The sequence below is a fragment of the Schistocerca serialis genome, chromosome 4, assembly GCF_023864345.2.
Source record: "Schistocerca serialis cubense isolate TAMUIC-IGC-003099 chromosome 4, iqSchSeri2.2, whole genome shotgun sequence".
In the NCBI taxonomy this organism is placed as follows: domain Eukaryota; kingdom Metazoa; phylum Arthropoda; class Insecta; order Orthoptera; family Acrididae; genus Schistocerca; species Schistocerca serialis.
The window spans coordinates 51,087,811-51,114,600 of NC_064641.1; the positions used below are offsets into that span (position 1 = coordinate 51,087,811).

Here is a 26,790-nt window from a genome sequence, read left to right on the forward strand (position 1 = left end):
ATGAAATTCCTGTAGATAAGCTCAAGTATTGTGGTATGAGTGGGACAGTGCACAAATAGTTTAATTCATATTTATCTGGAAGAATGCAGAAGGTTGAAATTAACCGTACAGATAGTCTATAAAAAAAATGAGCAGAGTCCTCTAACTGGGTATCAAGAATGGTGACCCACAGGTTTCAGTCTTGGGTTCCTTACTGTTCTTAATATATATTAATGACTTGACACTCTATATTCATGAGGATGCAAAGCTAGTTCTTTTTGCTGATGATACCAGCATAGTAATGGCACCCAACAAACAAGAATCAGGTGTGGAAATTGTGAATAATGTCCTTTGGAAAATTATGAAGTGGTTCTCTGCAAATGGACTCTCACAAAATTTTGAGAAAACACAGTATATACAATTCTGTACAGTAAATGGCATAACACCATAGATAAATATAGACAATGAACAAAAGTCTGTTGCTAAGGCAGAATATTCAAAATTGTGGGTGTGTGCATTGATGAGGGATTGAATTGGAAGAAACACATCGATGATCTGCTGAAACTGTTAAATGCAGCTACTTAAGCTATTAGGGATATTGCAAATTTTGATGATAAACATAGCAGTAAATTAACCTATTATTCCTATATTCATTCACAGCTTTCATATGGCATCGTATTTTGGGGTAATTTGACATTAAGAGAAAAAGTATTCATTTCACAAAAGCCTGTAATCAGAATAATAGCTGGAGCCCACCCAAGATCACCTTGCAGACATTTATTTAAGGAGCTCCAGATACTCACAGTACCTTCGCAATAAATATATTCACTTACGAAATTTGTTATTAATAACCCATCCCAATTCAAAAATAACACAAAAATGCATAGTTATAACATAGAAGAAAGGATGATCTTCACTATCATGGGTTAAATCTGATTTTGGTACAAAAAGTGGTGAATTATGCTGCTACAAAAAATCTTTGACCGTTTGCCAAATAGCATTAAAACTCTGACAGATAACCAACCAACACTTACAAACAAATTCAGAATTTCTGAATTACAACTCCTACTCAATAGAAGAATTTTTAGGTATAAAGTAATAACTGGAAAACAAATTATTTTGTGTAAAAGAAAAAAAAGCATATGGTAAAGTGACACATTCCGCATTATTACAAAATGTTGTATTCATGATCGGTAGAACAAGTATTAATGTATGTATGTTTTAACATTTTCTTTGATTCTGCATTTTTTTGTTTTGTGTTTTTTAAGCATGGACTGCACAGAAACATAAAATAGGGATTTCACTGTATTTCTAAAAGCAAGAGGAAGTTAAAGACAAAAATAGTAACTGTTTGAAATATCAGCATGCTAAATAAGCAGATAGTGCAGGAAGAGTTAATAAAGTTTGATACATTGACTACTGGTGTAAATACGTAGATAGGTACATAGTTAAAATACAGGGTGATTCAAAAAGATTACCACCACTTTAGGAATTTAAAACTCTGCAACGACAAAAGGCAGAGCTAAGCACTATCTGTCGGCGAATTAAGGGAGCTATAAAGTTTCATTTAGTTGTACATTTGTTCGCTTGAGGCGTTGTTGACTAGGCGTCAGCGTCAGTTGATCCTAAGATGGCGACTGCTCAACAGAAAGCTTTTTGTGTTATTGAGTACGGCAGAAGTGAATCGACGACAGTTGTTCAGCGTGCATTTCGAACGAAGTATGGTGTTAAACCTCCTGATAGGTGGTGTATTAAACGTTGGTATAAACAGTTTACAGAGAATGGGTGTTTGTGCAAAGGGAAAAGTTCTGGACGGCCGAGAACGAGTGATGAAAATGTAGCACGCATCCAGCAAGCATTTGTTCGCAGCCCAGGAAAATCGACTCGCAGAGCTAGCAGAGAGCTGCAAATTCCACAATCAACTGTATGGAGAGTCCTACGAAAAAGGTTAGTTATGAAACCTTATCGTCTGAAATTGGTTCAAGCACTGTCTGCAGCTGATAAGATTAAAAGAATCGATTTCTGTGATTTTATCCTTGCTCAAATGGAAACAGATGAATCTTTCATTTCAAAGATTGTCTTTAGTGATGAAGCAACTTTCCACACTAACGGGAAAGTCAACCGTCACAATGTCTGTATATGGGGCACTGAGAATCCGCGGGAAACAACTCAGTATGAACGTGATTCACCTAAGGTGAACGTTTTCTGTGCCATTTCAGCCAATAAAGTTTTTGGTCACTTTTTCTTCGAAGGTGCTACTGTAACTGGACTACAGTATCTGGAGATGTTAGAGAATTGGCTGTTCCCTCAGCTCGAACGAGAAGCACAACAACTCATATTTCAGCAGGATGGAGCGCCACCACATTGGCACTTATCTGTCCGTAACTACCTGAACGTCAACTACCCGAGGCGATGGATCGGCCGGCAGGCAGCCCGTGACAGAGCACTTCATCACTGGCCTCCAAGAAGCCCTGATCTTACCCCCTGCGATTTTTTCTTATGGGGGTATGTTAAGGATATGGTGTTTTGGCCACCTCTCCCAGCCACCATTGATGATTTGAAATGAGAAATAACAGCAGCTATCCAAACTGTTACGCCTGATATGCTACAGAGAGTGTGGAACGAGTTGGAGTATCGGGTTGATATTGCTCGTGTGTCTGGAGGGGGCCATATTGCACATCTCTGAACTTGTTTTTGAGTGAAAAAAAACCTTTTTAAATACTCTTTGTAATGATGTATAACAGAAGGTTATATTATGTTTCTTTCATTAAATACACATTTTTAAAGTTGTGGTATTCTTTTTGAATCACCCTGTATAACACAACAGGTGACATTTAAAGACAGCAGGTAGAAAACTTGAGTTTTCTCATCTATAACAGATGATGCACAAAATAGAAGTAAACTCGGAATCTGCTGCTAATTTTATGGGGAAGAGGTCAACAAAAGTGAAGGACTAGAAGGTAACCAAAACTTGTTTTGGGTGTGCCTGAAGTGGATAATATGAAGCGCTACTCCTTGAAGAGTAGACAGGCTGGCTAGACATACTGTGTATTAGCTGGTACAGTTTGTCTCAATGTGGGAAGAAATATTGAAGAAAGTTGTTTATTTATTAGTTTCATGATGACACTTTTGCCTGACATCTTATGTAACTAAAATGTAAATAATCTACAGAAGGTGGAGATTTTGTAAAATGTGCAAATGTGATAAAAACGGACAACAGACAAATGTAAGGGATGGTGGTTTTCATGCTGTGAGGACTGGATCTCTCTCTCTCTCTCTCTCTCTCTCTCTCTCTCTCTCTCTCTCTCTCTCTCTCTCTCCCCTCCTACATTTCAATTCTATTCTTTCCACATAATGTTCCTTCCTGTTTTGCGAAGGTAATTCAAAACAATGCTGTGAAAAGGTCGAGACATTGCTATACCTACAGAATACATTCCCTCTATACACATTTATGAACCAAAACATTATGACCACTGGCTTAATAGCTTATTTGTCCATCTTGGACAAAATGCATCACTGATTCTGCATATCAGGGACCCAACAGTGTGTTGGTAGGTTTGTGGAGGTATGTGGCATTAGTTGTACGAACAGGTCATGTAGTTGGGGTGAATAACGGGCTGCAGTGATGGTGCCTGACAGTGACCCAGACAGGTTCCGTGGGATTTACATCAGGTGAATTTGTTTGCTGAGGTAGCAACATGAGTTCACTATAATGCTTCTTAATCTAATGTAGCACAGTTCTGGCTCTGAGACATGGACAGTTAAACTGCTGAAAGAGATGTCGCCATCGGCGAAATCGTCAAGCTTGAAGGGATGTAGGTGGTTTGTAGCTGTCAGCCTGTCTTAGATTACTACCACAGGTCCCATGGAAGTGCAGGATAATGTCTCCCATAGCACAATACTACTCCCACCAGCCTGCTTCCTTCGCATGCTGCACATTTTGAGGCATTGACGACATTTGTGGAGGCGACCATCGACCTTGTTAGCAAAAATACTGACACATTTTCATTGATTAACAGTCAAACCCTGATGGTCCTGTGCCCACTGCAATCATAATTGATGATGATGTGGGTCAACATGTGAACACGTAGAGATGGTCTGCTGTAGAGCTCCATGTTCAAAAATGTACAATGAACAACGTGCTCCGAAACACTAGCATTGTACCCTGTGGCATCTCTGCTGAAAGATCACCATCTGTCCTACTTTACAGAGCAGACAAGCCTCTGTACCCCATGTTCTGTGAAGAGTCGTAGACATCCAACTATTTACCACCTAGTGATGGCTTCACTGTTCTTCTACCTCATTATGCAGATGCTCAGGACAGTAGCACATGAACATTTAACCAGATTCACTGTTTTCGAGGTACTCATTCACAGGCTCTGCGTAATACTACTACTCCCTTTGTTAAAAGTCACTTATCTGAGTTGATTTCCCAGTTTGCAGCCCATATTTGTGGTAAGGTGATTCCCCTGCCCTTGTCTGCTCTGCTGATATCCTTTTGCTACTGCATCATCCAACATCGCGGTGGGCAGTGGTCATAATGTTTCGGCTTATCAATGTATATATAGCTGTTCTTTGTGTAGAGTATATGAAATTGTTTGTTTCATTTGGTATTTTTCTTTCATTTTTTTTGTAGAGGGCGAAGCACACCACCTCATGACCTGAAAACTTTCTCTTTACCATCCCAAAGTCCTGTGCGACTCCGCTCATCGGTAAGTTTGCTGTGTTAGCTATAAGCTGGATAAATAACCATTTAGCGTAGATACAAGAGATTAGAATAGTAAGTTAATATTCAATTGTGTGGTAATAGTCAGAGATTTTTTCGTAGGAGAGAGTTTAGTAATGCACAGAATTTTTTGTTCTTGGCTGTGTGCACTGGTATGAGAGTCCTGTACAATACATTGTACCTACTGGAAAATGGAAAATAGATACCCTGCTGCAGTGATCTGATACAAATAAATTATTGATGTACTGCATATGTTGCACACTGTGTGTGGTCATACACCTACAGACAGGTTGCTCTGCACAGCAATTTCAGTGTTTGGTATAGTGTTTCATAGCTACAATGCAGTCCTGGGATTGTGCGTAGGGACGGTCAGTCATAAATGTGTCTAATTAGTCGTATTTGAAGATGATGCTTTTTCATTGCTTCCACGTGTTGCCATAAACAAAGGATATTGCCAGTAATGCAGATTGAATAAGATATTGTTGTGTTCTTCAGTCCAAAGACTGGTTTGATGCAAATCTTCGTGCTTCTCTATCCTGTACAAGCTTCTTCATCTCTGAGTAACTATTGTGATCTACGTCTTTCTGAATCTGCTAACTGTATTCATCTCTTGGTTTCACTCTATAACTTTTACCCCCCACACATCCCTCAAGTATTAAATTGGTGATCCCTTGATGCCTCAGAATGTGTCCTACCAAATGATCTCTCCTTCTAGTCAGGTTGTGCCACAAATTTCTTTTCTCGCCAATTCTGTTCAGTGCTTCCTCATTAGTTACGTGATCTACCGACCTCATCTTCAGCATTCTCCTGTAACTTCACATTTCAGAAGCTTCTATTCTCGTTTCGTGCTACATTCCATACAAATACTTTCAGAAGACTTCCTGGCACTCAAAACTGTACTCGATGTTAAAAAATTTCTTCTCTTCAGAAACGTTTTTCTTGCCATTGCCAGTCTACATTTTATGTCCTCCCTATTTCAACCGTTATCAGTTGTTTTGCTGCCAAAATAGCAAAACTTGAAGTGTCTCATTTCCTACTCTAATTTCCTCAGCATCACCTGATTTAATTTACATTCCATTATCCTCATTGTGCTTTTCTTGATGTTCATTTTATCCTCCTCTCAAGACACTGTCCATTCTGTTCAGCTGCTCTTCCAAGTCCTTTCCTGTCTCTGTCAGAATTATAGTGTCATTGGCAAACCTCAAAGTTTTTATTTCTTTTTTATTTCTTGTGCCTGGACTTCAATTCCTACTCCAAATTTTTCTTTTGTTTCCTTCACTGCTTCGTCAATACACAGATTCAATAATGTCAGGGATAGGCAACAACCCTGTCTCACTCATAGCCTTTCATTCCCTGTGTTTTACCCCTGCCACCTTTGGAATTTGAAAGACTATTCCAGTCAACAGTGCCAAAACTTTCCCTAAGTTCACAAATGCTGTAAATGTAGGTTTGCCTTTCCTTAACTTATCTGCTATGAAAAGCCATAGGTCAATATTGGCTCATGTGTTCCTGCATTTCTCTGAAATCCAAAGTGATCTTCCCCAAGGTTGGCTTCTACCAGTTTTTCCATTCTTATGCAACCATGACTTGTTAAACTGATAGTTTGGTGATTTTCACACCTGTCAGCCCCTGCTTTCTTTGGGTTTGTAATCATATTCTTCTTGAAGTCTGTGGTATTTTGCCTGTGTCACACATCTTGCTTACCAGATGGTGTTTTGTCATGGCTGGTACTCCCAGGGTTATCAGTAATTTTGTCTTAATGATGTTATCTACTCCCAGGGCCTTGTTTTGACGTAGGTCTTTCAGTGCTCTGTCAGATTCTTCATGCAGTATCATGTCTCCCATCTCATCTTCATCTACATCATCTACCATTTCCATAATACTGCCCTCAAATAAATCTCCCTTGTATAGACACTCTATATACTCCTCCCACTTTTCTGCTATCCCTTATTTAGTTAGGATGCTTTCCCTTATTTGGTGAGGACTGGTTTTCCATCTGAACTCCTGACATTCATATAGGTGGTTAACTTTTCCCCAAAGGTCTCTTTACTTTTACTGTAGGCGGCATCCATCTTTCCCCTAGCGATATATGCTTCTAAATCCATACAGTTGTCCTCACCATTCCTGCTTAGCCATTTTGCACTTGCTGTCGGCCTCATTTTTTGAGGTGTTGGTATTCTCTTTTGCCTACTTTATTTAACGCATTTATTTTCTCCTTTCATCAATTAAATTCAGTATCTCTTGCATTACCCAAGGCTTTCTATGAGCCCTAATCTTTTTACCTACATGGATTCTCTGCTGCCTTCACTTTTTCATCTTTTAAAGCTACCCATTCTTCTTCTAGTATGTTCCTTTTCCCTGTTCTTGTAAATTGTCCCCTAATTCTCCCCATGAAAGTCTTAACAGCTTCTGGTTCTTACAGTTTATCAAGGTCCCATCTCCTTAAATTCCTACCTTTTTTTTGCAGTTCCTTCAGTTGTTGCATGCAGTTAATAACCAATGAGTTGTGGTCAGAGACCACATCTGCTCCTTGAATGTCTTACAATTCAAAATCTGGTTCTGTAATATCTGTCTTAACCTTATAAAATCAATCTGAAACCTTGTGATGTCTCCAGGTCTCTTCCATATATGCAAGCTTCTGTCATCATTCTTAAACCAAGTGTTAGCTATTATTGAATTATGCTCTGTGCAAAATTCTACCAGGCGGCTTCCTCTTTCATTCATTTTCCCCAATACATAAACATCTCCTACTTTTCCTTGTCTTCCTTTTCCTCCTATTGAATTCCAGTTCCTCAAGACTGTTAAATTTTCATCTCCCTTAACTATCTGAATAATTTATTTTATCTCATTATACCCCCCCTGCGGGTCCGGGGATAAGAATAGGCCCGAGGTATTCCTGCCTGTCGGAAGAGGCGAGTAAAAGAAGTTTCACACGTTTCAGCCTTTATGTGGTGGTCCCCTGCAGGGTTTGACCTCCATTCTTCAAACTTCTCCTGAAGATCGAGCCAATTGGGGAAGGGCACCTTACACGGTGCATTGTGTCCATTCTGCATTGAGATCTTCAGCCAACTTTCTCGTCGTCGCATTACAGTCCCGCCCATTCTCCATCTCTTGGGCGAGGACAGCTTCCTGGGTGTGTTTTCCACCATGCACTATGCAGTGTCCCTTTCTGCACTGACTATGACCATGGACTTCGGCACCTGATATCCAGCACGGTAGCCATGTCCCCTGTTGATTGTAGCCCCCTGACCACACAGGAATCGCTCTGCTGATGCTTGCGCCCTTAATTCCCAACATCTGCCAAGGGGTAGATGCCTATCCCCCTGGGGCGTCAGGACTCCCGGCAATGACCATCCTGCCAGGTGGCCTTTGCTGCGGCTGGGTGACACCCGTGGGGAGGGCCCCTGGTTGGAGTGGGTGGCATCAGGGTGGCTGACATGCAATGAAGCGTAGTCCATCATCTCTTGCTGGTGGTGAAACACCAGCAGTCTCTAATCATTCACGAGCTCAATTCAGTGCACAGAAGTACGGCCCCAAATCGTTCCCCTCCCTGGCCACATCATGGGAGGAACGTCAGGCTAAGGATGGCAGCGGATCTTATTCGCCCCGGTACCTTGTGTGTTCAAGAGCTGATAGGGAATCTTTCATGACAATGAAGCCTCAGTTTTTTGTTGAGCATTTAGAGGACAAGTTTTGGGAGGTGGAGGGCTTGTCCAAAATAAGATCTGGGTCAGTCTTGATCAAAACCGCATCCTCTGCCCAGTCACGAGAGTTACTCACTTGTGACAAACTGGGGGATGTTTCTGTAACCATCACGCCCCATAAGAGCTTAAATACGGACCAGGGTATCATATTTCACGCGGACCTTCTTTCGCAGTCTGAGGATGAGCTGCGCGCTAATTTAGAGTGGCGAGGTGTACATTTCATCCAGCATGTCCACTGTGGTCTGAGGGATAATCAGGTTGCCACCGGTGCCTTCATCTTGGCCTTCGAGGGTGATATATTGCCCGAGAAGGTCAAGGTGATGGTTTACCACTGTGACGTCAAGCCATATATCCCTCTCCCAATGTGGTGCTTTAAGTGCTGGAAGTTCAGCCATATGTCTTCCCTCTGTACTTCCAGCGTCACATGTCAAGATTGCGGACACCCATCACATCCCAATACTGCCAATGTGCCCCACCTCCCATCTGTGTCAACTGTGGAGAACACCATTCACCTTGCTCGTCAGACTGCAGGATTCTCCAGAAAGAAAGGAAAAACATGGAGTAAAAGACCCTGGATCAGCTGAACTACACTGAGGCTAAGAGAAAATTTGAATGCCTGCATCCTGTGCGTGTGACATCGTCTTATGCTGCTGCCCCCTTGATGGTGGGGGGCATTTCCCTCCCTGTTGCTCCTGCAGCACCTACTTTGGAACCATCAGGGACGTCCGTCCCCACTTCTAAGTGCGAGAAGCGCAAGTCTTCTTTGGCTTCTCTCACTAGGAAGGGGTCCCTTGGGTCACTCCCTTCCCAGGTTTCTGCTAGTGGGAAAGATGACATCTGCCAGTTGCTGAAGAGCCCAAAAGCAGCTGGTCGTAGGACTTCACACTCATCCTCAGTCCCGGAGACTGAGCCAGTGAAGTCCTCCCAGCCAGGGAAACCCAAGCAGCAACTAGAGAAATCCAAAAAGAAAACCCCTAAGACCAAAGAAATTGCAGTGGCACCCACTCCACCGCTACCTACAAGCTCTGCATCTGAGGATCGGGTGGGGATTTTGGTGTCCGCTGAGGACCTAGATCTCACCAGACCCTCAGACGCAACGGATATAGACTGCTCAGGCAGTAAGTCAGTGGCAGTAGGTGACTCTGAAGCATAAACTACCTCATTGAATGTCCCATGTCTTCCCAGTCTCACGATTACGTCATCCTCCACCGGAATTGTTTCAGTTTTTTCCACTGCCTGGCTGAGCTGCGGCAACTGTTAAGCTTTACACCTGCTATTTGCATTGCCCTCCAGGAAACCTGGTTCCCGGCAATGCGGACCCCTACCCTCCGCGGCTATAAGGGATTCGCCCAGATGGGTTTTATACAAGGCAGACGGGGAAACTTTCACCTCTGCTGCCGCCGTTGAATCTCCCCCACACAGTAACATCGATGTGATGGTTGAGCAGGTAACTACAACAATTGTATCTACGGCAGAAAACGTGATCCCTCACACTTTAGGGTGCTGGAGGTGTAAAGCAGTCCCTTGGTGGTCGCTGGAAGTTGCTGATACGCTGGAAGTCGCTGATACGCTGGAAGTCGCTGAAGCAATTAAGGAGCGTTGGCAAGCTCTACAGCGGCATAAGTGGCACCCTTTCCTGGAGCACCTCATAGCCTTTAAATGGCTCCGTGCCCGCGTTCGCCAACTTCTTATACGACGAAAGCAGGAGTGTTGGGAGAGATAGGTATCGACCTTTGGGTGCCATACGTTATCTTCCCAAGTCCGGGGAAACATCAAACGTCTTTTCAGGTACCAGAACCCAACAGGTGTTCCTGGAGTTACCATAAATGGCGTGTTATCTATCAACGCAAATGTGATTGCAGAGCACTTTGCTTGAGCCTCTGCGTCGGAGAATTACCTCCCAGCCTTTTGCACTCTCAAACAGCGGCTGGAAGGGAACATCCTTTCATTCACTATACACCACAGTGAATCCTATAACGCCCCATTTACAGAGTGGGAGCTCCTCAGTGCCCTTGCACATTGTCCTGACACAGCTCCTGGGCCTGATTGGATCCACAGCCAGATGATTAAACATCTCTCATCTCACTACAGGCGACATCTCCTCCTCATCTTCAACTGGATCTGGGGTGATGGCATCTGTCCATTGCAGTAGTGGGAGAGCACCATCATTCCGGTGCTCAAACCCGGTAAAAACCCGCTTCATGTGGATAATTATCAGCCCATCTGCCTCACCAACGTTGTTTGTAAGCTGCTGGAATGTGTGGTTTGTTGGCTGTTGGGTTGGGTCCTGGAGTCACCTGGTCACCTGGCCTACTGGCCCCATGTCGGGGCGGCTTCCGCCAGGGTCACTCTACCACTGATTATCTTGAATCCCTCGAGTCTGCCATCCGAAGAGCCTTTTCCGAATGGCAACACCTGGTTGCTGTCTTTTTTGACTTACGTAAAGCATACTTCATGACCTGGCAAAATCATATCGTTGTCACATTGTGCAAGTGGGGTCTCCGCGGTCCGCTCCCGATTTTTATCCGAAACTTCCTTTCGCTCCATACTTTCCATGTCCAATTTGGTGCCTCCCATAGTTCCATCCATATCAAAGAGAATGGAGACCTGCAGGGCTCTATCTTGAGTGTCTTTCTATTTTTAGTGGCCACTAATGATCTAGCAGTAGCATTCAGGCCCTCTGTCTCACCTTCTCTGTATGCAGACGACTTCTGCATTTCGTACTGCTGCTCCAGTACTGGTGTTGCTGAGCGTTACCTGCAGGGAGCCATCCACAAGGCGCAGTCATGGGCTCTAGCCCACGGCCTCCAGCTTTCTGCCGCTAAGTCATGTGTTATGCAATTCTGTCGGCATTTTACTGTTCGTCTGGAACCAGAACTTTACCTTAATGACGATTCACTCACTGTAGCGGAGACCTATCGATTCTTAGGACTGGTTTTCGACGCTTGATTGACTTGGCTTCCTCATCTTCATCAGCTTAAGCAGAAGTGCTGGCAGCACCTCAATGCCCTCTGTTGCCTGAGCAACACCAATTGGGGTGCAGATCACTCTACACTACTGCGGCTCTACAGAGCCCTTGTCCAATCCCGAATTGACTATGGGAGTGTGGTTTATGGTTTGGCAGCACCCTCAGTGTTGCATTTACTTGACCCTGTGCACCACTGCAGGGTTGGACTAGTGACAGGAGCTTTTAGGACAAGTCCAGTCACCAGCGTACTGGTGGAGGCTGGGGTCCCTCCACTGCAGATCAGATGTGCGCAACTGCTCGCCAGTTACGCAGCACACATTCATAGTTCCCCTATGCATCCAAATTACCGTCTCCTTTTCCCGCCCGCAGCAGTCCATATCCCGTGTCGGCGGCCCAGTTTGGGGCTAACGATTGTGGTTCGCGTGTGCTCTCTTCTCTTCAAACTGGAGTCCTTCCCTTTACCACCCTCTACTTGCGGTCCATTCACATACGCCTCAGCCGCAGCTTTGTCTGGACCTTTCACATGCCCCTAAGGACTCCATTAACCCTACAGCTCTCTGCTGTCACTTCCTCTCAGTTCTTGACGTGTGCTGGGGCTCTGAATTGGTTTACACCGACGGCTCGATGGCTGATCGTCGCGTTGGCTTTGCCTACGTTCATGGTGGCCATATTGAACAGCATTTCACTGCAGAGCTGGTGGCCATTTCTTGTGCACTTCAGTATCTCCGTTCATGCCCTGAGAAGTCTTTTCTTTTATGTATTGTCTTCTTCAGCAGTCTGAAAACTATCAACCAGTGCTACCCTCGACACACTTCTTTGGCATCCATCCAGGAGTCTATCTATGCCCCAGAATGCTCCAGTTGTCCAGTGGTGTTCATCTGGACTCCTGGTCACATCAGAATCCCAGGAGATGAACTTGCTGACAGGCTGGCCAAACAGGCTGCACGGAAACCACTTCTGGAGATGGACATCCCTGCAACTGACCTTCATTCGTTATTACGCCGCAAGGTTTCTCAGCTTTGGGAGACAGAAAGCAAAATCTCAGTACGCACAATAAACTGCGAGCCATTAAGGGGACCACAAATATGTGGAAGTCCTCGATGAGGGCCTCTCGCAGGGACTCCGTGGTTCTCTGCTGGCCATGGCTGGGTGACCCACGGCTACCTCCTGTGCCGTGAAGACCCACTTCAGTGTCAGTGCGGCGTCTGGTTGACAGTGGCCCATATTCTTCTGCCTTTCCTTCTTTGGCTGCCCTGTGACTTCATCTTCGGTTGCCGGGCTCATTATCATTGATTTTAGCAGACACCTCATTGGCTGGTTTGGTTTTACATTTCATGCGTGATGGTGGGTTTTACCATTCGATCTGAGCTCTAGCGTGTGTTGTTTGCCACTCTGTGTCGTCCACCCTAGTGCTTTTAGGGTGGAGGTCTTAATGTGTTGCATGTTGGCTGGCTTTTCCTTTTTATTTTCGTGGCCGGCCAGCCCCTGTAATCTGCTTCGTTGTTTTACTCTCCTCTAACTGTTTCTTGCATCTCTGTTGTTTTCTTATCTTTTGTTCCTTTTAGTGTTCATTGCATTTCCTTCGTTCTTGTGGTCTTTCCTTTCTTTCTGTTTAGTGTTATATGTCTTGTCTGTTTTATTCTCGCACTTGTGGCGTTGTTTTATTGGGAACAAGGGACCGATGACCTCGTAGTTTGGTCTCTTGCTGTTCATATACCTTATCCGCGTACCTATTTTTTTATTCGTTGTTAAAACTACTGCTGCATTACCCCTATCCGATTTTGTATTTATATTTGTTCCTCCTGCCACCCAACTTTATTAACTTCCACTGTATCTAACTTTAACCTATCCACTTCTCTAACCTACATGCCCAATTAAGGGATCTGACATTCCATACTCCGGTCCATAGAATCCAGTTTTGTTTCTCCTGATAACGACATCCTCCTGAGTAGTCATTGCCCAAAGATCCAAAAGGGGCACTAATTTACCTCCAGAATATTTTTACGCAAGAGGATGCCGTATAATAGAGCTGCATGCCCTTGGGAAAAATTACGGCTGTAGTTTCCCCTTGCTTTCAGCCATTCTCAGTGCAGCACAGCAAGGCCGTTTTGGTTGATGTTACAGGGCCAGATCAGTCAATCATCCAGACTGTTGCCTTGCAGCTACTGAAAAGTCTGCTGCCCCTCTTCAGGAACCACACTGTTGTCTGGCATCTCAACAGATGCCCCTCCGTTGTGGTTGCACTTGGGGTATGGCTATCTGTTCACCGAGCCGTGCAAGATATCTTTTGATTTTTCATCCTGCTTGATAGGGGACAAGTAAGGCGATAAAAAAATTGAATTTCTGATTTAGAGTGATAATTAATTGTGTTGTTATTTTCGCTCAGAGAAAAATATTGTACTGTTTCAGTATACTCTGACAGCTTATTAGTTATATGGGCCAAGTTCAACACACTGTCTTAAATCAATGGGGAGTATCATTTCGCATACAGTTGTCAACAGACAGATTATTGCCTTTTATAGGGATGATAACTATGAAATGGCAACAGGGCACAAGTAAAGTTTAAATCTGTTTTAAAGGTAGCTTATACAGTTTTAAATTTCAAAAACTGTCTTATTTTTTAAAATACAGTATGGTTACTGTGAAGTGATCTTGTAGCGCTGTCAGGCTTCAAGGTTTTTCTGTGTAGAGGCCTGTACTGACTCACTTGGCCATTCAAAATCATTCACAAACTTCCCCGCAGTTTCATCCTAATTCACTGTAATATTTCATCACTAATGACGTCAGCTTCAATTAAGCAGTGATTGGTGTGCCTTGTGTTACTATTGATTGATACTATGAAGAACTGCTATCATAAAATTGATGCAGCCTGTCACTAGTTTTCTTGTTGTTCCTCATTGTCAATCAGCCATCTGAGGGGGCTTTCATCCATATAGCAATCAGTCTTGGCAACTGATTTAGTTCCAGTTATCATATTTCACAAGCATGTTCTGTACATTCATTTAAAATTTGAAATCATATCTCATTCCAGTTCCTTAAATAATTGTCACTTGAATTACCTGGATGTGCATCTCTTCAAAAATATTTCATAATGGAACATTGCCTGTAAAATAAGAAAATTCTAATCGAATCTACTTGTGTAACCAAAATGCCATAATTAAAAAATACAAATGTTGAATGCAATAGTTTATTCATCACTTTCATTTTATTTAAGTTGATCACCTGAAACTATGTATCTGCAATTTCACAATATTTTGCTTTCATTCTTATGTATTTTATGGATCATATCACATAGATCTCTTTGGAATAATTTTTAATGCTTTTTGAATGTATTTTTCAACATCAGGTGTAGTGTCTTTCATAAAATAGTAAGTTGTCAGCGACTGAGGTACTAATTATTATTGTATTTTTCTAGGGGAAACTGATAGTTCAAAGTTTTAAGAAAAAACACACCAAGGTTAAGACATTTTAATTATATCTCTCCTGCTGATGATGTGTTTTGGTGTAGTTATTACACACACACACAGACAGACAGACACACACACACACACACACACACACACACACACACACACACAACACTTGGGCTTCTAAAGCAGCAGGCTTTTGTGCAGCCATTTACATTTGGTTGTTGTTGTTATTTTAATTTGTTGCCAATGTGAGTGCATCGGTTGTGTGTGTCCCCTTTACAGCAATTTTTTTCCCTTTAGATTGTCCAATAACAATTTTCCATTGATTGCCTCTTACATCTTTCACAGGATCGTCACTGTACGCCTTCTCCTGGAGATGGCGACAACGTCTCAGTTGCTCAGTCTGAAGGTAAAACCAATTGTCTTGTGAAATGTCTTACTACTGTTGCAATGCTTAGGAATGTCTTAGTCTGTGCACACTATCAATGAGCTTTTGACCTTTGAGTTAATGTTGACACCCGTATATTTTGTGGTGACGGCAAAAAAAAAAAAAAAAAAAAAGAGAGAGAGAGAGAGAGAGAGCTACATGTTCTTAGTTGAGTGACTGTCACAGAAATTGTTCTCTTATCACAGTAACTATGCTCAGAAGTGTACACATTACATCACAGGTGGCTCCTTTGGATCTCTCTGTGATGTGGAAAGAAGTCAGACAGGTGAATTCAATTTAATTTAAATGCTGTACTATGAAAAATTATTGTATTACAGTGCTAATTATAAAATAACCTAAAAATGTATAAGCAAGAGTTCCTATGAAGAAACTCCACCATGGAATAAAAGGAACTGCTGAACAGAATGTTCTTATATAACCATGTGCCCTAGCAGGTTTTTCAATACACGTGTACCCACATTTCTGAGTCACTTGGGTCCTCAAAGTCTTTGGAGACATTGTTTTTGTCCTTAAAGCTATATTCACACTTTTTACTAATTTTTAAGGAAAGAAAATATTAGTAAAGAGTGGAGGTTAATAAATATAAATATTTTGCTGTAGGTGTCAAAATGCAAATTTTTTCAAGAAATCTCTGTGGTACGTTTTAATACCAAATGTAATTCTTACAGCACACTCCTGTATTCTTAAAATACTGTATCTGGATTTTCAGTTTACCAGAAAAATGATCCTGTAACTCATGAGTGAATGGAAGTAGGCAATAAAAAATAATTCCTTCATTTTTAAATCACCTATAGTAGTAATGGTGAGTACTGCAAACATGGCTGAAATTAGGTAATTAATTCTAATCTGTGGGTTTTCCCATTAAGGTTGTGATACATATGTAGTATGAAAAACTTTTGTCTACATATCGTATTTCATTGTTTTAGACGACAACTTCTGTGCTTGTAACATTCTATGAACTGTGTGTAATGAGTCTTGTCAAAATTGAGTGATGACCTATGTGCGTTGAACCATCTGTTGATGATTTCGAGTTTTTCATTATGTGCGTTTCCAATAAGGGGACTGGTACTTCTTTGTATCGCTATACTTCTACTATCTGCAAAAGGAAAAAAATTCCATGTTCTGAAGCTACAGTTGGGAGGCCATTTGTGTATCTTAAAAACCACAGAGGACCCAAAATAGAGCCATGTGGTACATCGTGGCTGATTACTTCAGATTTTGAATGCCTGTTGTTTACCAATCGACTTGGAACTGATATACTTTGCTTTCTGACAGTCACTTGTTATATAAAGTATGAATTTGTTGTCTGTTATTCCGTAATATTTTAATGTTTCCTTGTTAGCATGACTCTCACAATTAATCAAGTCACAAAATAATGCTAGGAGCTATAACTTCTGGTTTGTTGACCCTAATATATCATCTGTCAGTTGACTGTCATTTTTGAAACCCAAACTGCTCGTTACTGGCACTATTGAGTGTTTATAAAATCTATTGTACAGGATTTTCTCAAAAATTTTTCGAAAGCTGACAGTAATGAGATGGATGACTAATTTACTGAGTAATATTTTCTCCTTTTTTGTGAAATGTTTGACAATAGCATGTTAAATTCAGTGTGGAAAAGTACCACTGTGGAAAGATACGTTACTTAAGTAACCCATAATATTCTAAATTTAGCTGAGCAACACATTACTATACTATTGGTTTCATCATGATACCGTGAATATTTAAGGGGAGCCGGAGGTGGTCAAATCCAAAAAATTACGATTATTTTTTTTTTTTTTTTTTTTTTTTTTTTTCTACCGAAAATTAATTGGAACATTCCTCTTTAATGTAAACTTTGAATTATTGTTCTACTCGCCCTAGAAGTGGAGTTACCATTTTCCCCCACGCCTGCAGAGGAAATGGGCGGCTGCTGAATGCATCTAACACCCTCTCGTGACTTCCTGGCGAACTGCTTGGGATTTTCTCGGCCTGTTACGCATACAGCGCCTTATGTTACGCATACAGCGAGTGTGCAAGGGTTGGCTACATTGTTTTCTGTGACAAATGAAGCGCTAAGAGCGCGGAACATCGTCTCTTTGCTGTTTACCCTTTCGAATTAGTTCAGTGTTGCACCTGTTGTTGGTAGTATTATACTTCTTGTGTAAAGCGTTGTTCTGGTTACGATGCCACGTTTTAGTAACCGTGTATATAAGAAGAGGAAGAACATAGGGAAAAGAAAATTAACACTAATACCAAGTTGCGAGACTACAATTACTGAAAGAGTGCATTCTTCTGCTAAGCAACACATGGCCGGCCAAAGCCCTGTGACATCTTCTAGCAAGAATCTGACTAGTGGAAGTGACAGATTTCGTGAATATGTTAGTGACAGTGATGATATTAATGAAGTACTGAATATTGGATTATTATCTTCTGTGCTGAAAGAAAGTGTTCTGTGCAAAATGTGTTCAAGTGTAGGAGTGGGACTAGAGATAACAAAGCACTTTGGTTTAGCTTGTGAGATGAAGATAATCTGTGCATGTGGCAAGTATCAAGTGACTTTCTACAATTCACATGCCAGTCTATTTGGTGAAAATGGACGATCTAGAGTGTTTGATGTGAATGTTCGACTTGTGTATGGTGTTCGATCCATTGGAAAAGGGTCTGCTGCTGGTAAACTGTTTTATGGTATTATGAACTTGCCATCGCCTCCAAGCAAATTTGCGTACTACTGTGAACTGGTAGGATCCTCTGTTGAAGATGTGGCTTTGGAAACCATGAAGGAAGCAGTGGAGGAATCTGTAGAAATGAACGGTGGTTCTAGGGATTTGGTAGTGGCATTAGATGGTTCCTGGCAAAAGAGGGGTCATAAATCCCTGAATGGGGTTGTAACTGCTACTTGTGGTGACAGTGCAAAAGTGATAGATGTTGCAATATTATCAAAACATTGTAGGTGCAAAAATAAAATCAAAGGAGAGCACAGTGGAACCTGTGAGGCAAATTTTAGTGGATCAAGTGGAGCAATGGAAGTGGATGGAGTGAAACAAATTTTTGAACGTTCAGTTCCCAGATACAACGTTAGGTACAAATACTACCTTGGGGATGGTGACTCCAAAGGTTTCAAGACTATAGAGGAACTGAAACCATATGGAAATGAATTTGTAGTTGAAAAGTTGGAATGCATTGGGCATGTGCAAAAGCATATGGGTGCACGGCTTCGAAGGCTCAAACAAACTTTGGGTTCAAGTAAGCTCAGTGATGGAAAGACAATAGGAGGGAGAGGCAGGCTTACTGATGAGGTGATTGAACGTCTACAGAGATACTATGGGTATGCTATAAGGCAAAATACTAGTAACGTTAGTGACATGCGAAAAGCAGTGTGGGCATTGTTCCTTCATACGGCCTCTTGCAATGAATACCCTCAACACAGCCTGTGCCCAAAAGATTCCTGGTGCAAATATAATGCAAAAAAGGAGTGTGATCAAAAACATGGTTTGCCAGCAGCTGTGATAAATGCAATAAAACCAATTTTTCATGACTTAGCACAGCCAGAATTGTTACACAAATGTCTACACGGAAAGACGCGGAATCCTAATGAGAGCGTAAACAATTTGATTTGGAAAGTGATTCCTAAAAGGGTGTTTGTAAGCATAAAAACACTGCGCTTTGGCATTTATGATGCAATAGCGACCTACAACCAAGAGAACAGTGTGAAGTGTGAAGTTCTGAAGGCATTAGGATTTACAGCTGGGGTGAACACTGTATGAACACTAAGAAATATTGACAGAGAAAGGATAAGAGGAGCAGAAAGAAGAGAAAGGCATATGAAGTATGATGGAACAACAGGCCAGAAAAGAAGACAGAAGAGGAAGCTTTTGGAGGATGAAGAAGAAGACCCTGATAATCCATCCCATAATGCAGGAATGTATTGAGAAACTTTGATAGCCATTTCCTGTAAATTAGAATTTTTCGAATATAAGGAACATTTTCTCAAAATCCACTCAAGCTAGAGAGATGAAATTTTTATACAGCACTCCTAGTGGTCAAACTTACATTGTAACACAGCCATTTGGCAATATGTTCAGTAGTTTCATTTCAGTTTAATTATAAAGCAATTATTTGTAAAAAAATTTGGGTCATTAATAAAAAAAATAATTGGAAGGAAACTAGAAAAGATACTCCAAAATCCCTATGTCATAACTGCAATACTAAACCACTCTATATGTAAAAAAAATTCAAATTTTTCTATTTGGTAGTTTATTCATAAATGTTCCTCAAACTTAGTGATTTTAACATGGGCAGCATAGGCACCTCCGGCTCCCCTTAAGAGAATTGATAAAATTGAAAACTTCTTAGAAAATTTGGTGTAACTACTAGTATAAATTTTCTGCTTCTGGTAGAAAGTTATCGCAAAGGCCAGCAGTTTTGGTACTATATTTGATGAGTTCATTATCTTCTTTTAAAGAAAGTTAATTCATTTCCATGTTTCATTTTTTTCTAATTTTTACTGTGGTCTGTTGTATTCTCTCAGCACATTATGTAAACTTAATAGTATTTTAAATCACAATAAATAGAAAATACATAATTTATTTGAACATATACAGATTAAAAAACATTCTGATCGAGCAGTAAAGTTAACAAAAACACAAGCGATTTGCCCCTTCACCCCTCTGAATCTCAGGAGTAATAAGTTGTTTGGTAATAAATTTATTGAGTAACACTTCCTCCATATTTGACTACTTATTGACAGTGTTATACAGGGTGTTCCAGGGGGAATATTCAGTAGATATCGCAGGAATTATCATTTGAACCAAAAAAAGGTTAGTAAACATGGGCTCTAAAAGACATACCTCTCACAGCTATGAGCACTTCTACAGTAGAAGAGATATGTTTCAGTGTAGTGAAGATGGAAAAAGTGCTCATAGATCTTACAGTATGCATTTTAGAACCCATGTTTACTAGGCCTTTTTTTTTTTTCTTTTGGAATGATTGTTCTTGTCGTATCCCTAATATTCATCTTGCAACACTCTGCATAGATCAATGTTTTGCCACTTCCGCCAGTGGCCAAATTATCAGTGTACATAACGAGGGTCACATACTGAGAAAGGTTTCATTGAAAATGACAATGGCTCCAGGCACCAATGACACAATATATAGTTTAAGACTCTCTCTCTCTCTCTCTCTCTCTCTCTCTCTCTCTCTCTCTCTCTCTCTCTCTCTCACTCTCCCCCCCCCCCTCCCCCCCTCTCTCTCACCCCCCCCCCCCACCCCACCCCACTCCCCGTCACCCCTTCTTCTTCCTTTCCCCCTAACAGATCCAGATGAAGAGGAAATCTCTCTCTTCATCCAGTGTTGCTTCGAATATAAAAGGAAAAAAAGATGCATCACTAAAAGAATTAGTATTAGCAAAAACTGTATTTAAGTATGGAGAGTAATTTTTGATCCTGTCCTGAATATTACCCCAGTAAATAATTGTACTACCACCACCAACACGCTGCTGCTACTACTACTACTACTACTAGACGAAGTGTGCACATCCATCAGTTATTGAAAACTTGTCTGTATGGCATTCCTCCACTACACCGACGTACGGTACATACTCTGCAAGCCACCATATGCTGCTAGGCATTTCCTTTCCTGTTCCACTGGCAAGTGGAATGAGAGGAAAAGCAAATTGTCCATACCTCTGTATGGGTGCTAATTTCTCTTAACTGTGTGCTTCTTATGTGAAATGTACGTTGGCAGTAGTGGGACATCAGCAAAAAGCTTTCCTTTCATGTTTGTCTTCATTCTGAGAAGAAGGGGGGGGGGGGGGGGGGGGAGAATAAAAAGAAAGGTAGGTCGCACGGGGAAACATCAGGCGAGTACAGGGTGTGTACCATGGTGGTCAAGAATTGTTGTATAGACGAGGTTGTGTGAGCAGGGGCATTGTCATGATGGAAAAACCAGTCACCAGACTGGCCCAGATCATGCCGCTTCTAACACACCCTGTTGCAAAATCTTTCCAAAATTTCCAAGCAGAAAGTCTGGTTAACTGCCTGACCCTGCAGAACAAACTCTTAAAGCATAACTCCTCTCACATGGAAAAGCAAATCAGTATAGTCTTTTTTTTTTTTTTTTTTCCCACTTGACCAGCTTTCCTGGGGTGAGGTAAACTTGAACTCTTTCATTGGCTTGATTGTTGCTTTGATGCAGGATTGTAAGTATAGCATCAAACTTCATCATCTGTTGCAATTTTTGAAAAAAGTTTGGATCATTTCTGTACTCTTCTTTCAGAGCACAATAATGTTCCATATGACCTCGTTTTTGTTCAGCAGTCAGCTGTCGTGGCATCACTTTGGCAGCCACCCTTTCCATTTCCAAATCTTTGTCACAATTCACTGCACTGAACTCAGTCGCTTCCGACAGCTCCACAGTTTCTTCAGTCATCAATTGTTGACCTTCATTGATGATTGCAAGAATGTTTTCAGCATTTTCAGGGGTTCAGACCATGGAAGGATGACCAGAACATGGTATGTCATCAATTGACATTTTATCATTTTTGAAATGGGGAAAACTGCTCAAACACTTGAGTTTCCTCATAGCATCACCCTTGTACCATGTTCTTAACATTTCAAGAGTTTCTGTTCCCCTTTTTTTAAAGCAAAAAGCAGAATATCATTGCTGCACACTGTTGACTAAAATCGGCAATTGCAAAAATGACAGTCACACAATACAGTTATTCCTACAGACTTTGCCGAACATAGTCCTGACCTCCTTCATCAACGGCACTCAGCTTACTGACACTGGAATGTTTGCACTATGTGCTCCTAGCGGAAAATGCAGTACTACAAACACACTGCCTACCAAAAAATTAGTTCATTTTCTTTTGGGTACTCCTTCGTAGAATCATTCGAATGCTGGTTTTCTAAATCTTCTCAATATTTTTTCATGAAAAGAATGTTGTATGCTCTGCAGGGATTCCCATTTGAGTTCATGAAGCTTCTCTGTAGTGCTCATATGTTTATCAAACCTACTGATCATGAATCCAGAAGCATGCCTCTGAATTGTTTCAGAGTCTTCCTTCACAAGAAATAGAAGTTCTGTCTGTCATCTTGTTTCCTCCAACAGTCATTCAACAACTACATTTTCCCTGTGCACTACAGCATCATCAGCAAACAGATGCAGATTGCTGCCCACCTTATCTGTCAGATTGTTGCCATATAATAGCGAATAGGAGCAGTCCTGTCCCATTTTTCTGTGGCGTTCCTGGCAGTACCCTTCTCTCTGATGAACACTTGCCATCCAGGGCAATGTACTGGATAAAAAGTCATCAAGCCATTCACTTATCTGGAAACCTATTCCTTGTGCTTGAACCTTTGTTAAGACAGCAATGGGGCACTGTGTCAAACGCTTTCTGGGAATGTAGCAATATGGAATTTGCCTGCTGCCCTTTGTTTGTGCTTTGGAGGATATGTTTGAAGATAGCAAGCAGAATTTCACAGAAGTGATGATTTCTATATCCTTGCTGAATTGTCGACAGAATCTTTCATGCCTCAACAAAATATATTATATTTGAATGTAGAATATGCTCAAGAGCTGAAGAGTTCTGCAACAAACCAGTGTTAAGACTGTTGATCTGTAATTTTGCGGGTCCATTCTTTTGCCCTTCTTTAACACATGATTCATATGAGGTTTTTTTCTAGTCACTTGGGATTTTGCACTGGGAAAGAGACTCGTGATAAATAGAAGCTAAGCAAGCCAAATAGACCCTGTGTAAAACCAAATTGGGATTCCGTCTAGAGCTGGTGACATAGTTGTTTTCAATTTTCTCAGTTGCTTCTCAATAACAGGAATGCATATTTTTACGCGCTCCATATTGGAGGCTGCGCAATTATCAAATTATGATATGTCTGTACGATTCTCCTGTGTGAATGACATTCTTAAATGTGAAATTTAAAACTTTTGCCGTCCTTTTGCTGTCTTTTATTGCCACACTAGACTGGTCAACAAGTGGCTGCATAGAATCCTGTGACCTACTTAAGTGATTTTATGCAGGACCAGAATTTTTTCAGGTTCTTATCAAAGTGTTTCATTAACGCATGACAGTGGAAGTTGTCTGCTTCACACATCTATCTTTTGATAGTACACAAACTTGCACTAACTTTTACCTGTTGAAATTTCTGTAAAATTTTTTTGAACAGAGAATGTAACAATCTCACCCTCCTTAGCATTTGCAGTATTCTGTTGTTAAACAGCGTTGAGTCTTTTCCACCCTCAATACACTTACGTGGGAAAGACTTTTTCAAAGCACAATTCACAATCATTGCAAACATTGCCCATAATTCCCATATGTCCATCATATTTGAACTAAATGATGTTCATTCATTGTCTAAGTAGGATGCTAAAACCTACATCATGCATGGCTTGGCCAAAAATAAAAGTGACAGAGGTGGGAGATCAGATGGCCATGCATTTAGAAAAAAAGTAGCATTTTTGGCATGGATTGGGCAATACATCATCCATTTTTTGTAACTGTAGTTACCAGACAATGGTTGGTGCAGTGGAAAGAGCATAGAAGAGTAAACAGAGGGTCATAGGTGTCATTTATGCTACAAATAAACTAAAATAATGTATTTATATATTTTTTCATCAAAGGCATGAAAAAGAAAGGAATGGTAAAGGGAAATTTGGTATCGTATATAAATTTTCAGGAAGCAATTTTAAGGCATAAGCGATAAATTTGTTTATAAGATTAGATATGTTTATTGTTGTGCAGTACACATGCTCAAGCAATTTTAAGGCATAAGCGATAAATCTGTTTATAACATTAGATATGTTTATTGTTGTACAGTACACATGCTCAAGTGACATTCTTTGTAAAAACGGGGAAGCACTATTATACATAACTGCTTCAGTTTATTTGCAGTGTACATAACACAAAAACTGAATGCATAAAAAAAAAAAAAAAAGGCTTGTCATTTGACATGCACCAAAAATGCTATTTTTTCCCTAAATGCTTGGTTGTAAGGAGCTCCCACTTCTGTTACTTTAATTTCTGGCTAAGCCCGTTGTATACCACAAATTTGGATGAAATTGCTGATGTCGGTATAAGTGTGGTCCCATTGTGTCATTCCACATCAACAGATGGCACAGTAGCACACTCGACCTGCAGTACCCCTCCAAGTGGGAAACGTGTCTTCTGTAGAAGTCATAGTGTGCTGATTCTCAATGAATAAATATGAATGTGACTATCACAGATCATATGTGGGCTGTGCGCAGTCCTTGTGAGGTCAATTGAGAAGCTGCTTGATTGAGAAATAATGGCTCTGGTCACAAAAAAAACTGGCAACAGCTGGGAGAGCAGTGTCCTGGTCACATGCCCCTCCTAATCCACATCCAGTGACGCCATTTGGCTGAGGATGACACAGAGCAGCACCACTGGGCCTTCCAAGGTGTGTTCAGATATAGTGTCTGTTTAGTTTTAGCACTCGTCATGTACAGATACAGTGCGGATATGTTTGTTAAAAGTAGTTAAAGGATTGATGATGATGATGATGATGATGATGATGACAATAATGATGATCACCTCTTTCCATTGAGTATCTTGAGATTCGGCATAGACAGTAGTTCATGACACGTTAAAAGTTTTCAGTCGTTACCATTGTCCCATTTTTTTCTAAAGGGTTTTCGAATTTGCCTTCTTTTCACACTATCATATGCCATCTCATTGTGCAGGAACACTGTTACTCAATCCTTACCATGCTAGTAGTGTTTCTAATGAATCTGCCTTACACAAAAAATTAGAGCCACTGTTGACCTTCTTGGTCTTAATGCATTTTTCTTCTTCCTTCTCCTATATGTTCTGTACTGTTTTAGTTTCCCAAATACTTTTGCAGGCTGACACATCAAAGTAACTCCTCTAGACATAGTTCTGCAACACTTTCTAACCCTTTACATAACAAAATATTTTATGCAGCATAACAATGAAAAACATGTTATTATGTGCTCTTTGCGAATAGTAATCAATAAAACTGCCCAATTTCTTATGTGTTGGCTAACCACACAATTAGTTTTAGGGGGATAAATATCCAGACCAATGAATTAGGAGGGCAAAATCTATGCTGAAAAATTTGCTCAGTTCTGCAGGAAATGAGCAATGTCAACTTCAGTTTGTAAACATATGCCCTCATGTTAAAGATATTTACCAAGGGATTGGGGTTTACAACCAACTTTAGACCATGCATATAAATCCACATATGCACCCACTTCAGTATCAGCATAAAATGCTTCATAAACAGTCTCCTTACCAGCTGCATCTGTACTAGATGTTCACCCACTGGTCCACTTGACACTGTGTTACCCAGGCTACCTTCAGTTACTGTAGTAATGTGTGAAACTAGAAATAGCAGCTACATAATCTACATTAGTCTCGTCAAAATTCTGAGTATTCTGGATGCTCTTTTATAATCTATTCTCAGCATTTCATTATACAGTCAGCCAGACCTTTATCTGCCATGGAACTATGACACTTCTGAAGTCATTATTATTGATTTAAAAGAAATATTCGTGAATGTCGGTATGATCACTTCAGGTATAAAAATAAACCAAAAATAAGTTAACAGGAAGGTATGTTGAAAAGTAAATGCTCCAATTTTTTTATGTGAAAACTCTTAAAGATTTTTAAATAAAACCGACATTATTAACATTCTAAATCTTTATTCCTCAGGTCTGTATATTTGCTTCCTCTGCCATTAGTGGGTTCCGAATTGTCACATGTAACATTGCAGTGTGTAACACAACTATGACACTACTTGAGACTCAGCATATTGTAATAGTGTTTCAAATTTGAAGAGTTTGTCCACACACAGAGCACTCTCTCTCTTTCAGCATGACAGCACCAGACAACACAAGAGTACAGTTACATCTTCAACAGTAAGATACCTTGAATTCACTGTCATCGGTCATCTTCCATATAGTCCAAATTTGGCCCCATCCTATTTTCATCTTACGTTTTCAGAACTTAGATAACACCGTTGAAATTTATTTTAATAATTTGCTTCCAGGTGTTTCCAGAATTGTTGTTTCCATTTTATGCATTGCTTTTCAACAACCGACCCAGTTGTCTCCTTCAGGTACTGCGAGTTTTGCTGTTGTGTGTACTTGCTGCCTGGATTGCAATCGGACTGTGAACAGTTGTTGGTCTCATGCCGCTATTTGTATTGGAGCTAGGTTCCTTACACCCTTCGATGCTCTCTTGGTGGACTCTGAAAAAGAGCTCCCACTGATGTTCCTTGAAATGAAAATTATGTTAATGTTTTTCGCCCCTCGTGGGTGTGATGGCTGACAAGTTTTTAGTAAATTGAATTCGGGGCACCAAGTATTATTTCAATTGAAACCACCATCCCTGTTTATTAGGTCTTTTGACACCTTTGTTTCAGTAGACTCCTTATATATATGCTGTCCCAGAATCTTCACATTTGCACCACAGTACTGGTTTCACCATACTTTACTTTATGATTATATTAAAGACAGTGCTGAGGGACAGGTGATTTGCACGGTGGATGTAGTCACCAATGTTCCTTGCGCCTCTTCCT

At 40.9% G+C, this 26,790-nt stretch overlaps 1 protein-coding gene across 1 annotated transcript in view; it reads left to right on the forward strand.

Annotated features, from left to right (window-relative positions):
* The window catches only part of LOC126474919 (protein ELYS), a 350,083-nt gene that overhangs the window by 286,352 nt on the left and 36,941 nt on the right, over positions 1–26,790 (forward strand). The window contains exons 28-29 of the mRNA XM_050102423.1: positions 4,616–4,691; positions 15,136–15,196. Of these exons, the coding sequence (XP_049958380.1) occupies positions 4,616–4,691; positions 15,136–15,196 (137 nt within the window). The remainder of the gene's footprint in view (positions 1–4,615; positions 4,692–15,135; positions 15,197–26,790) is intronic.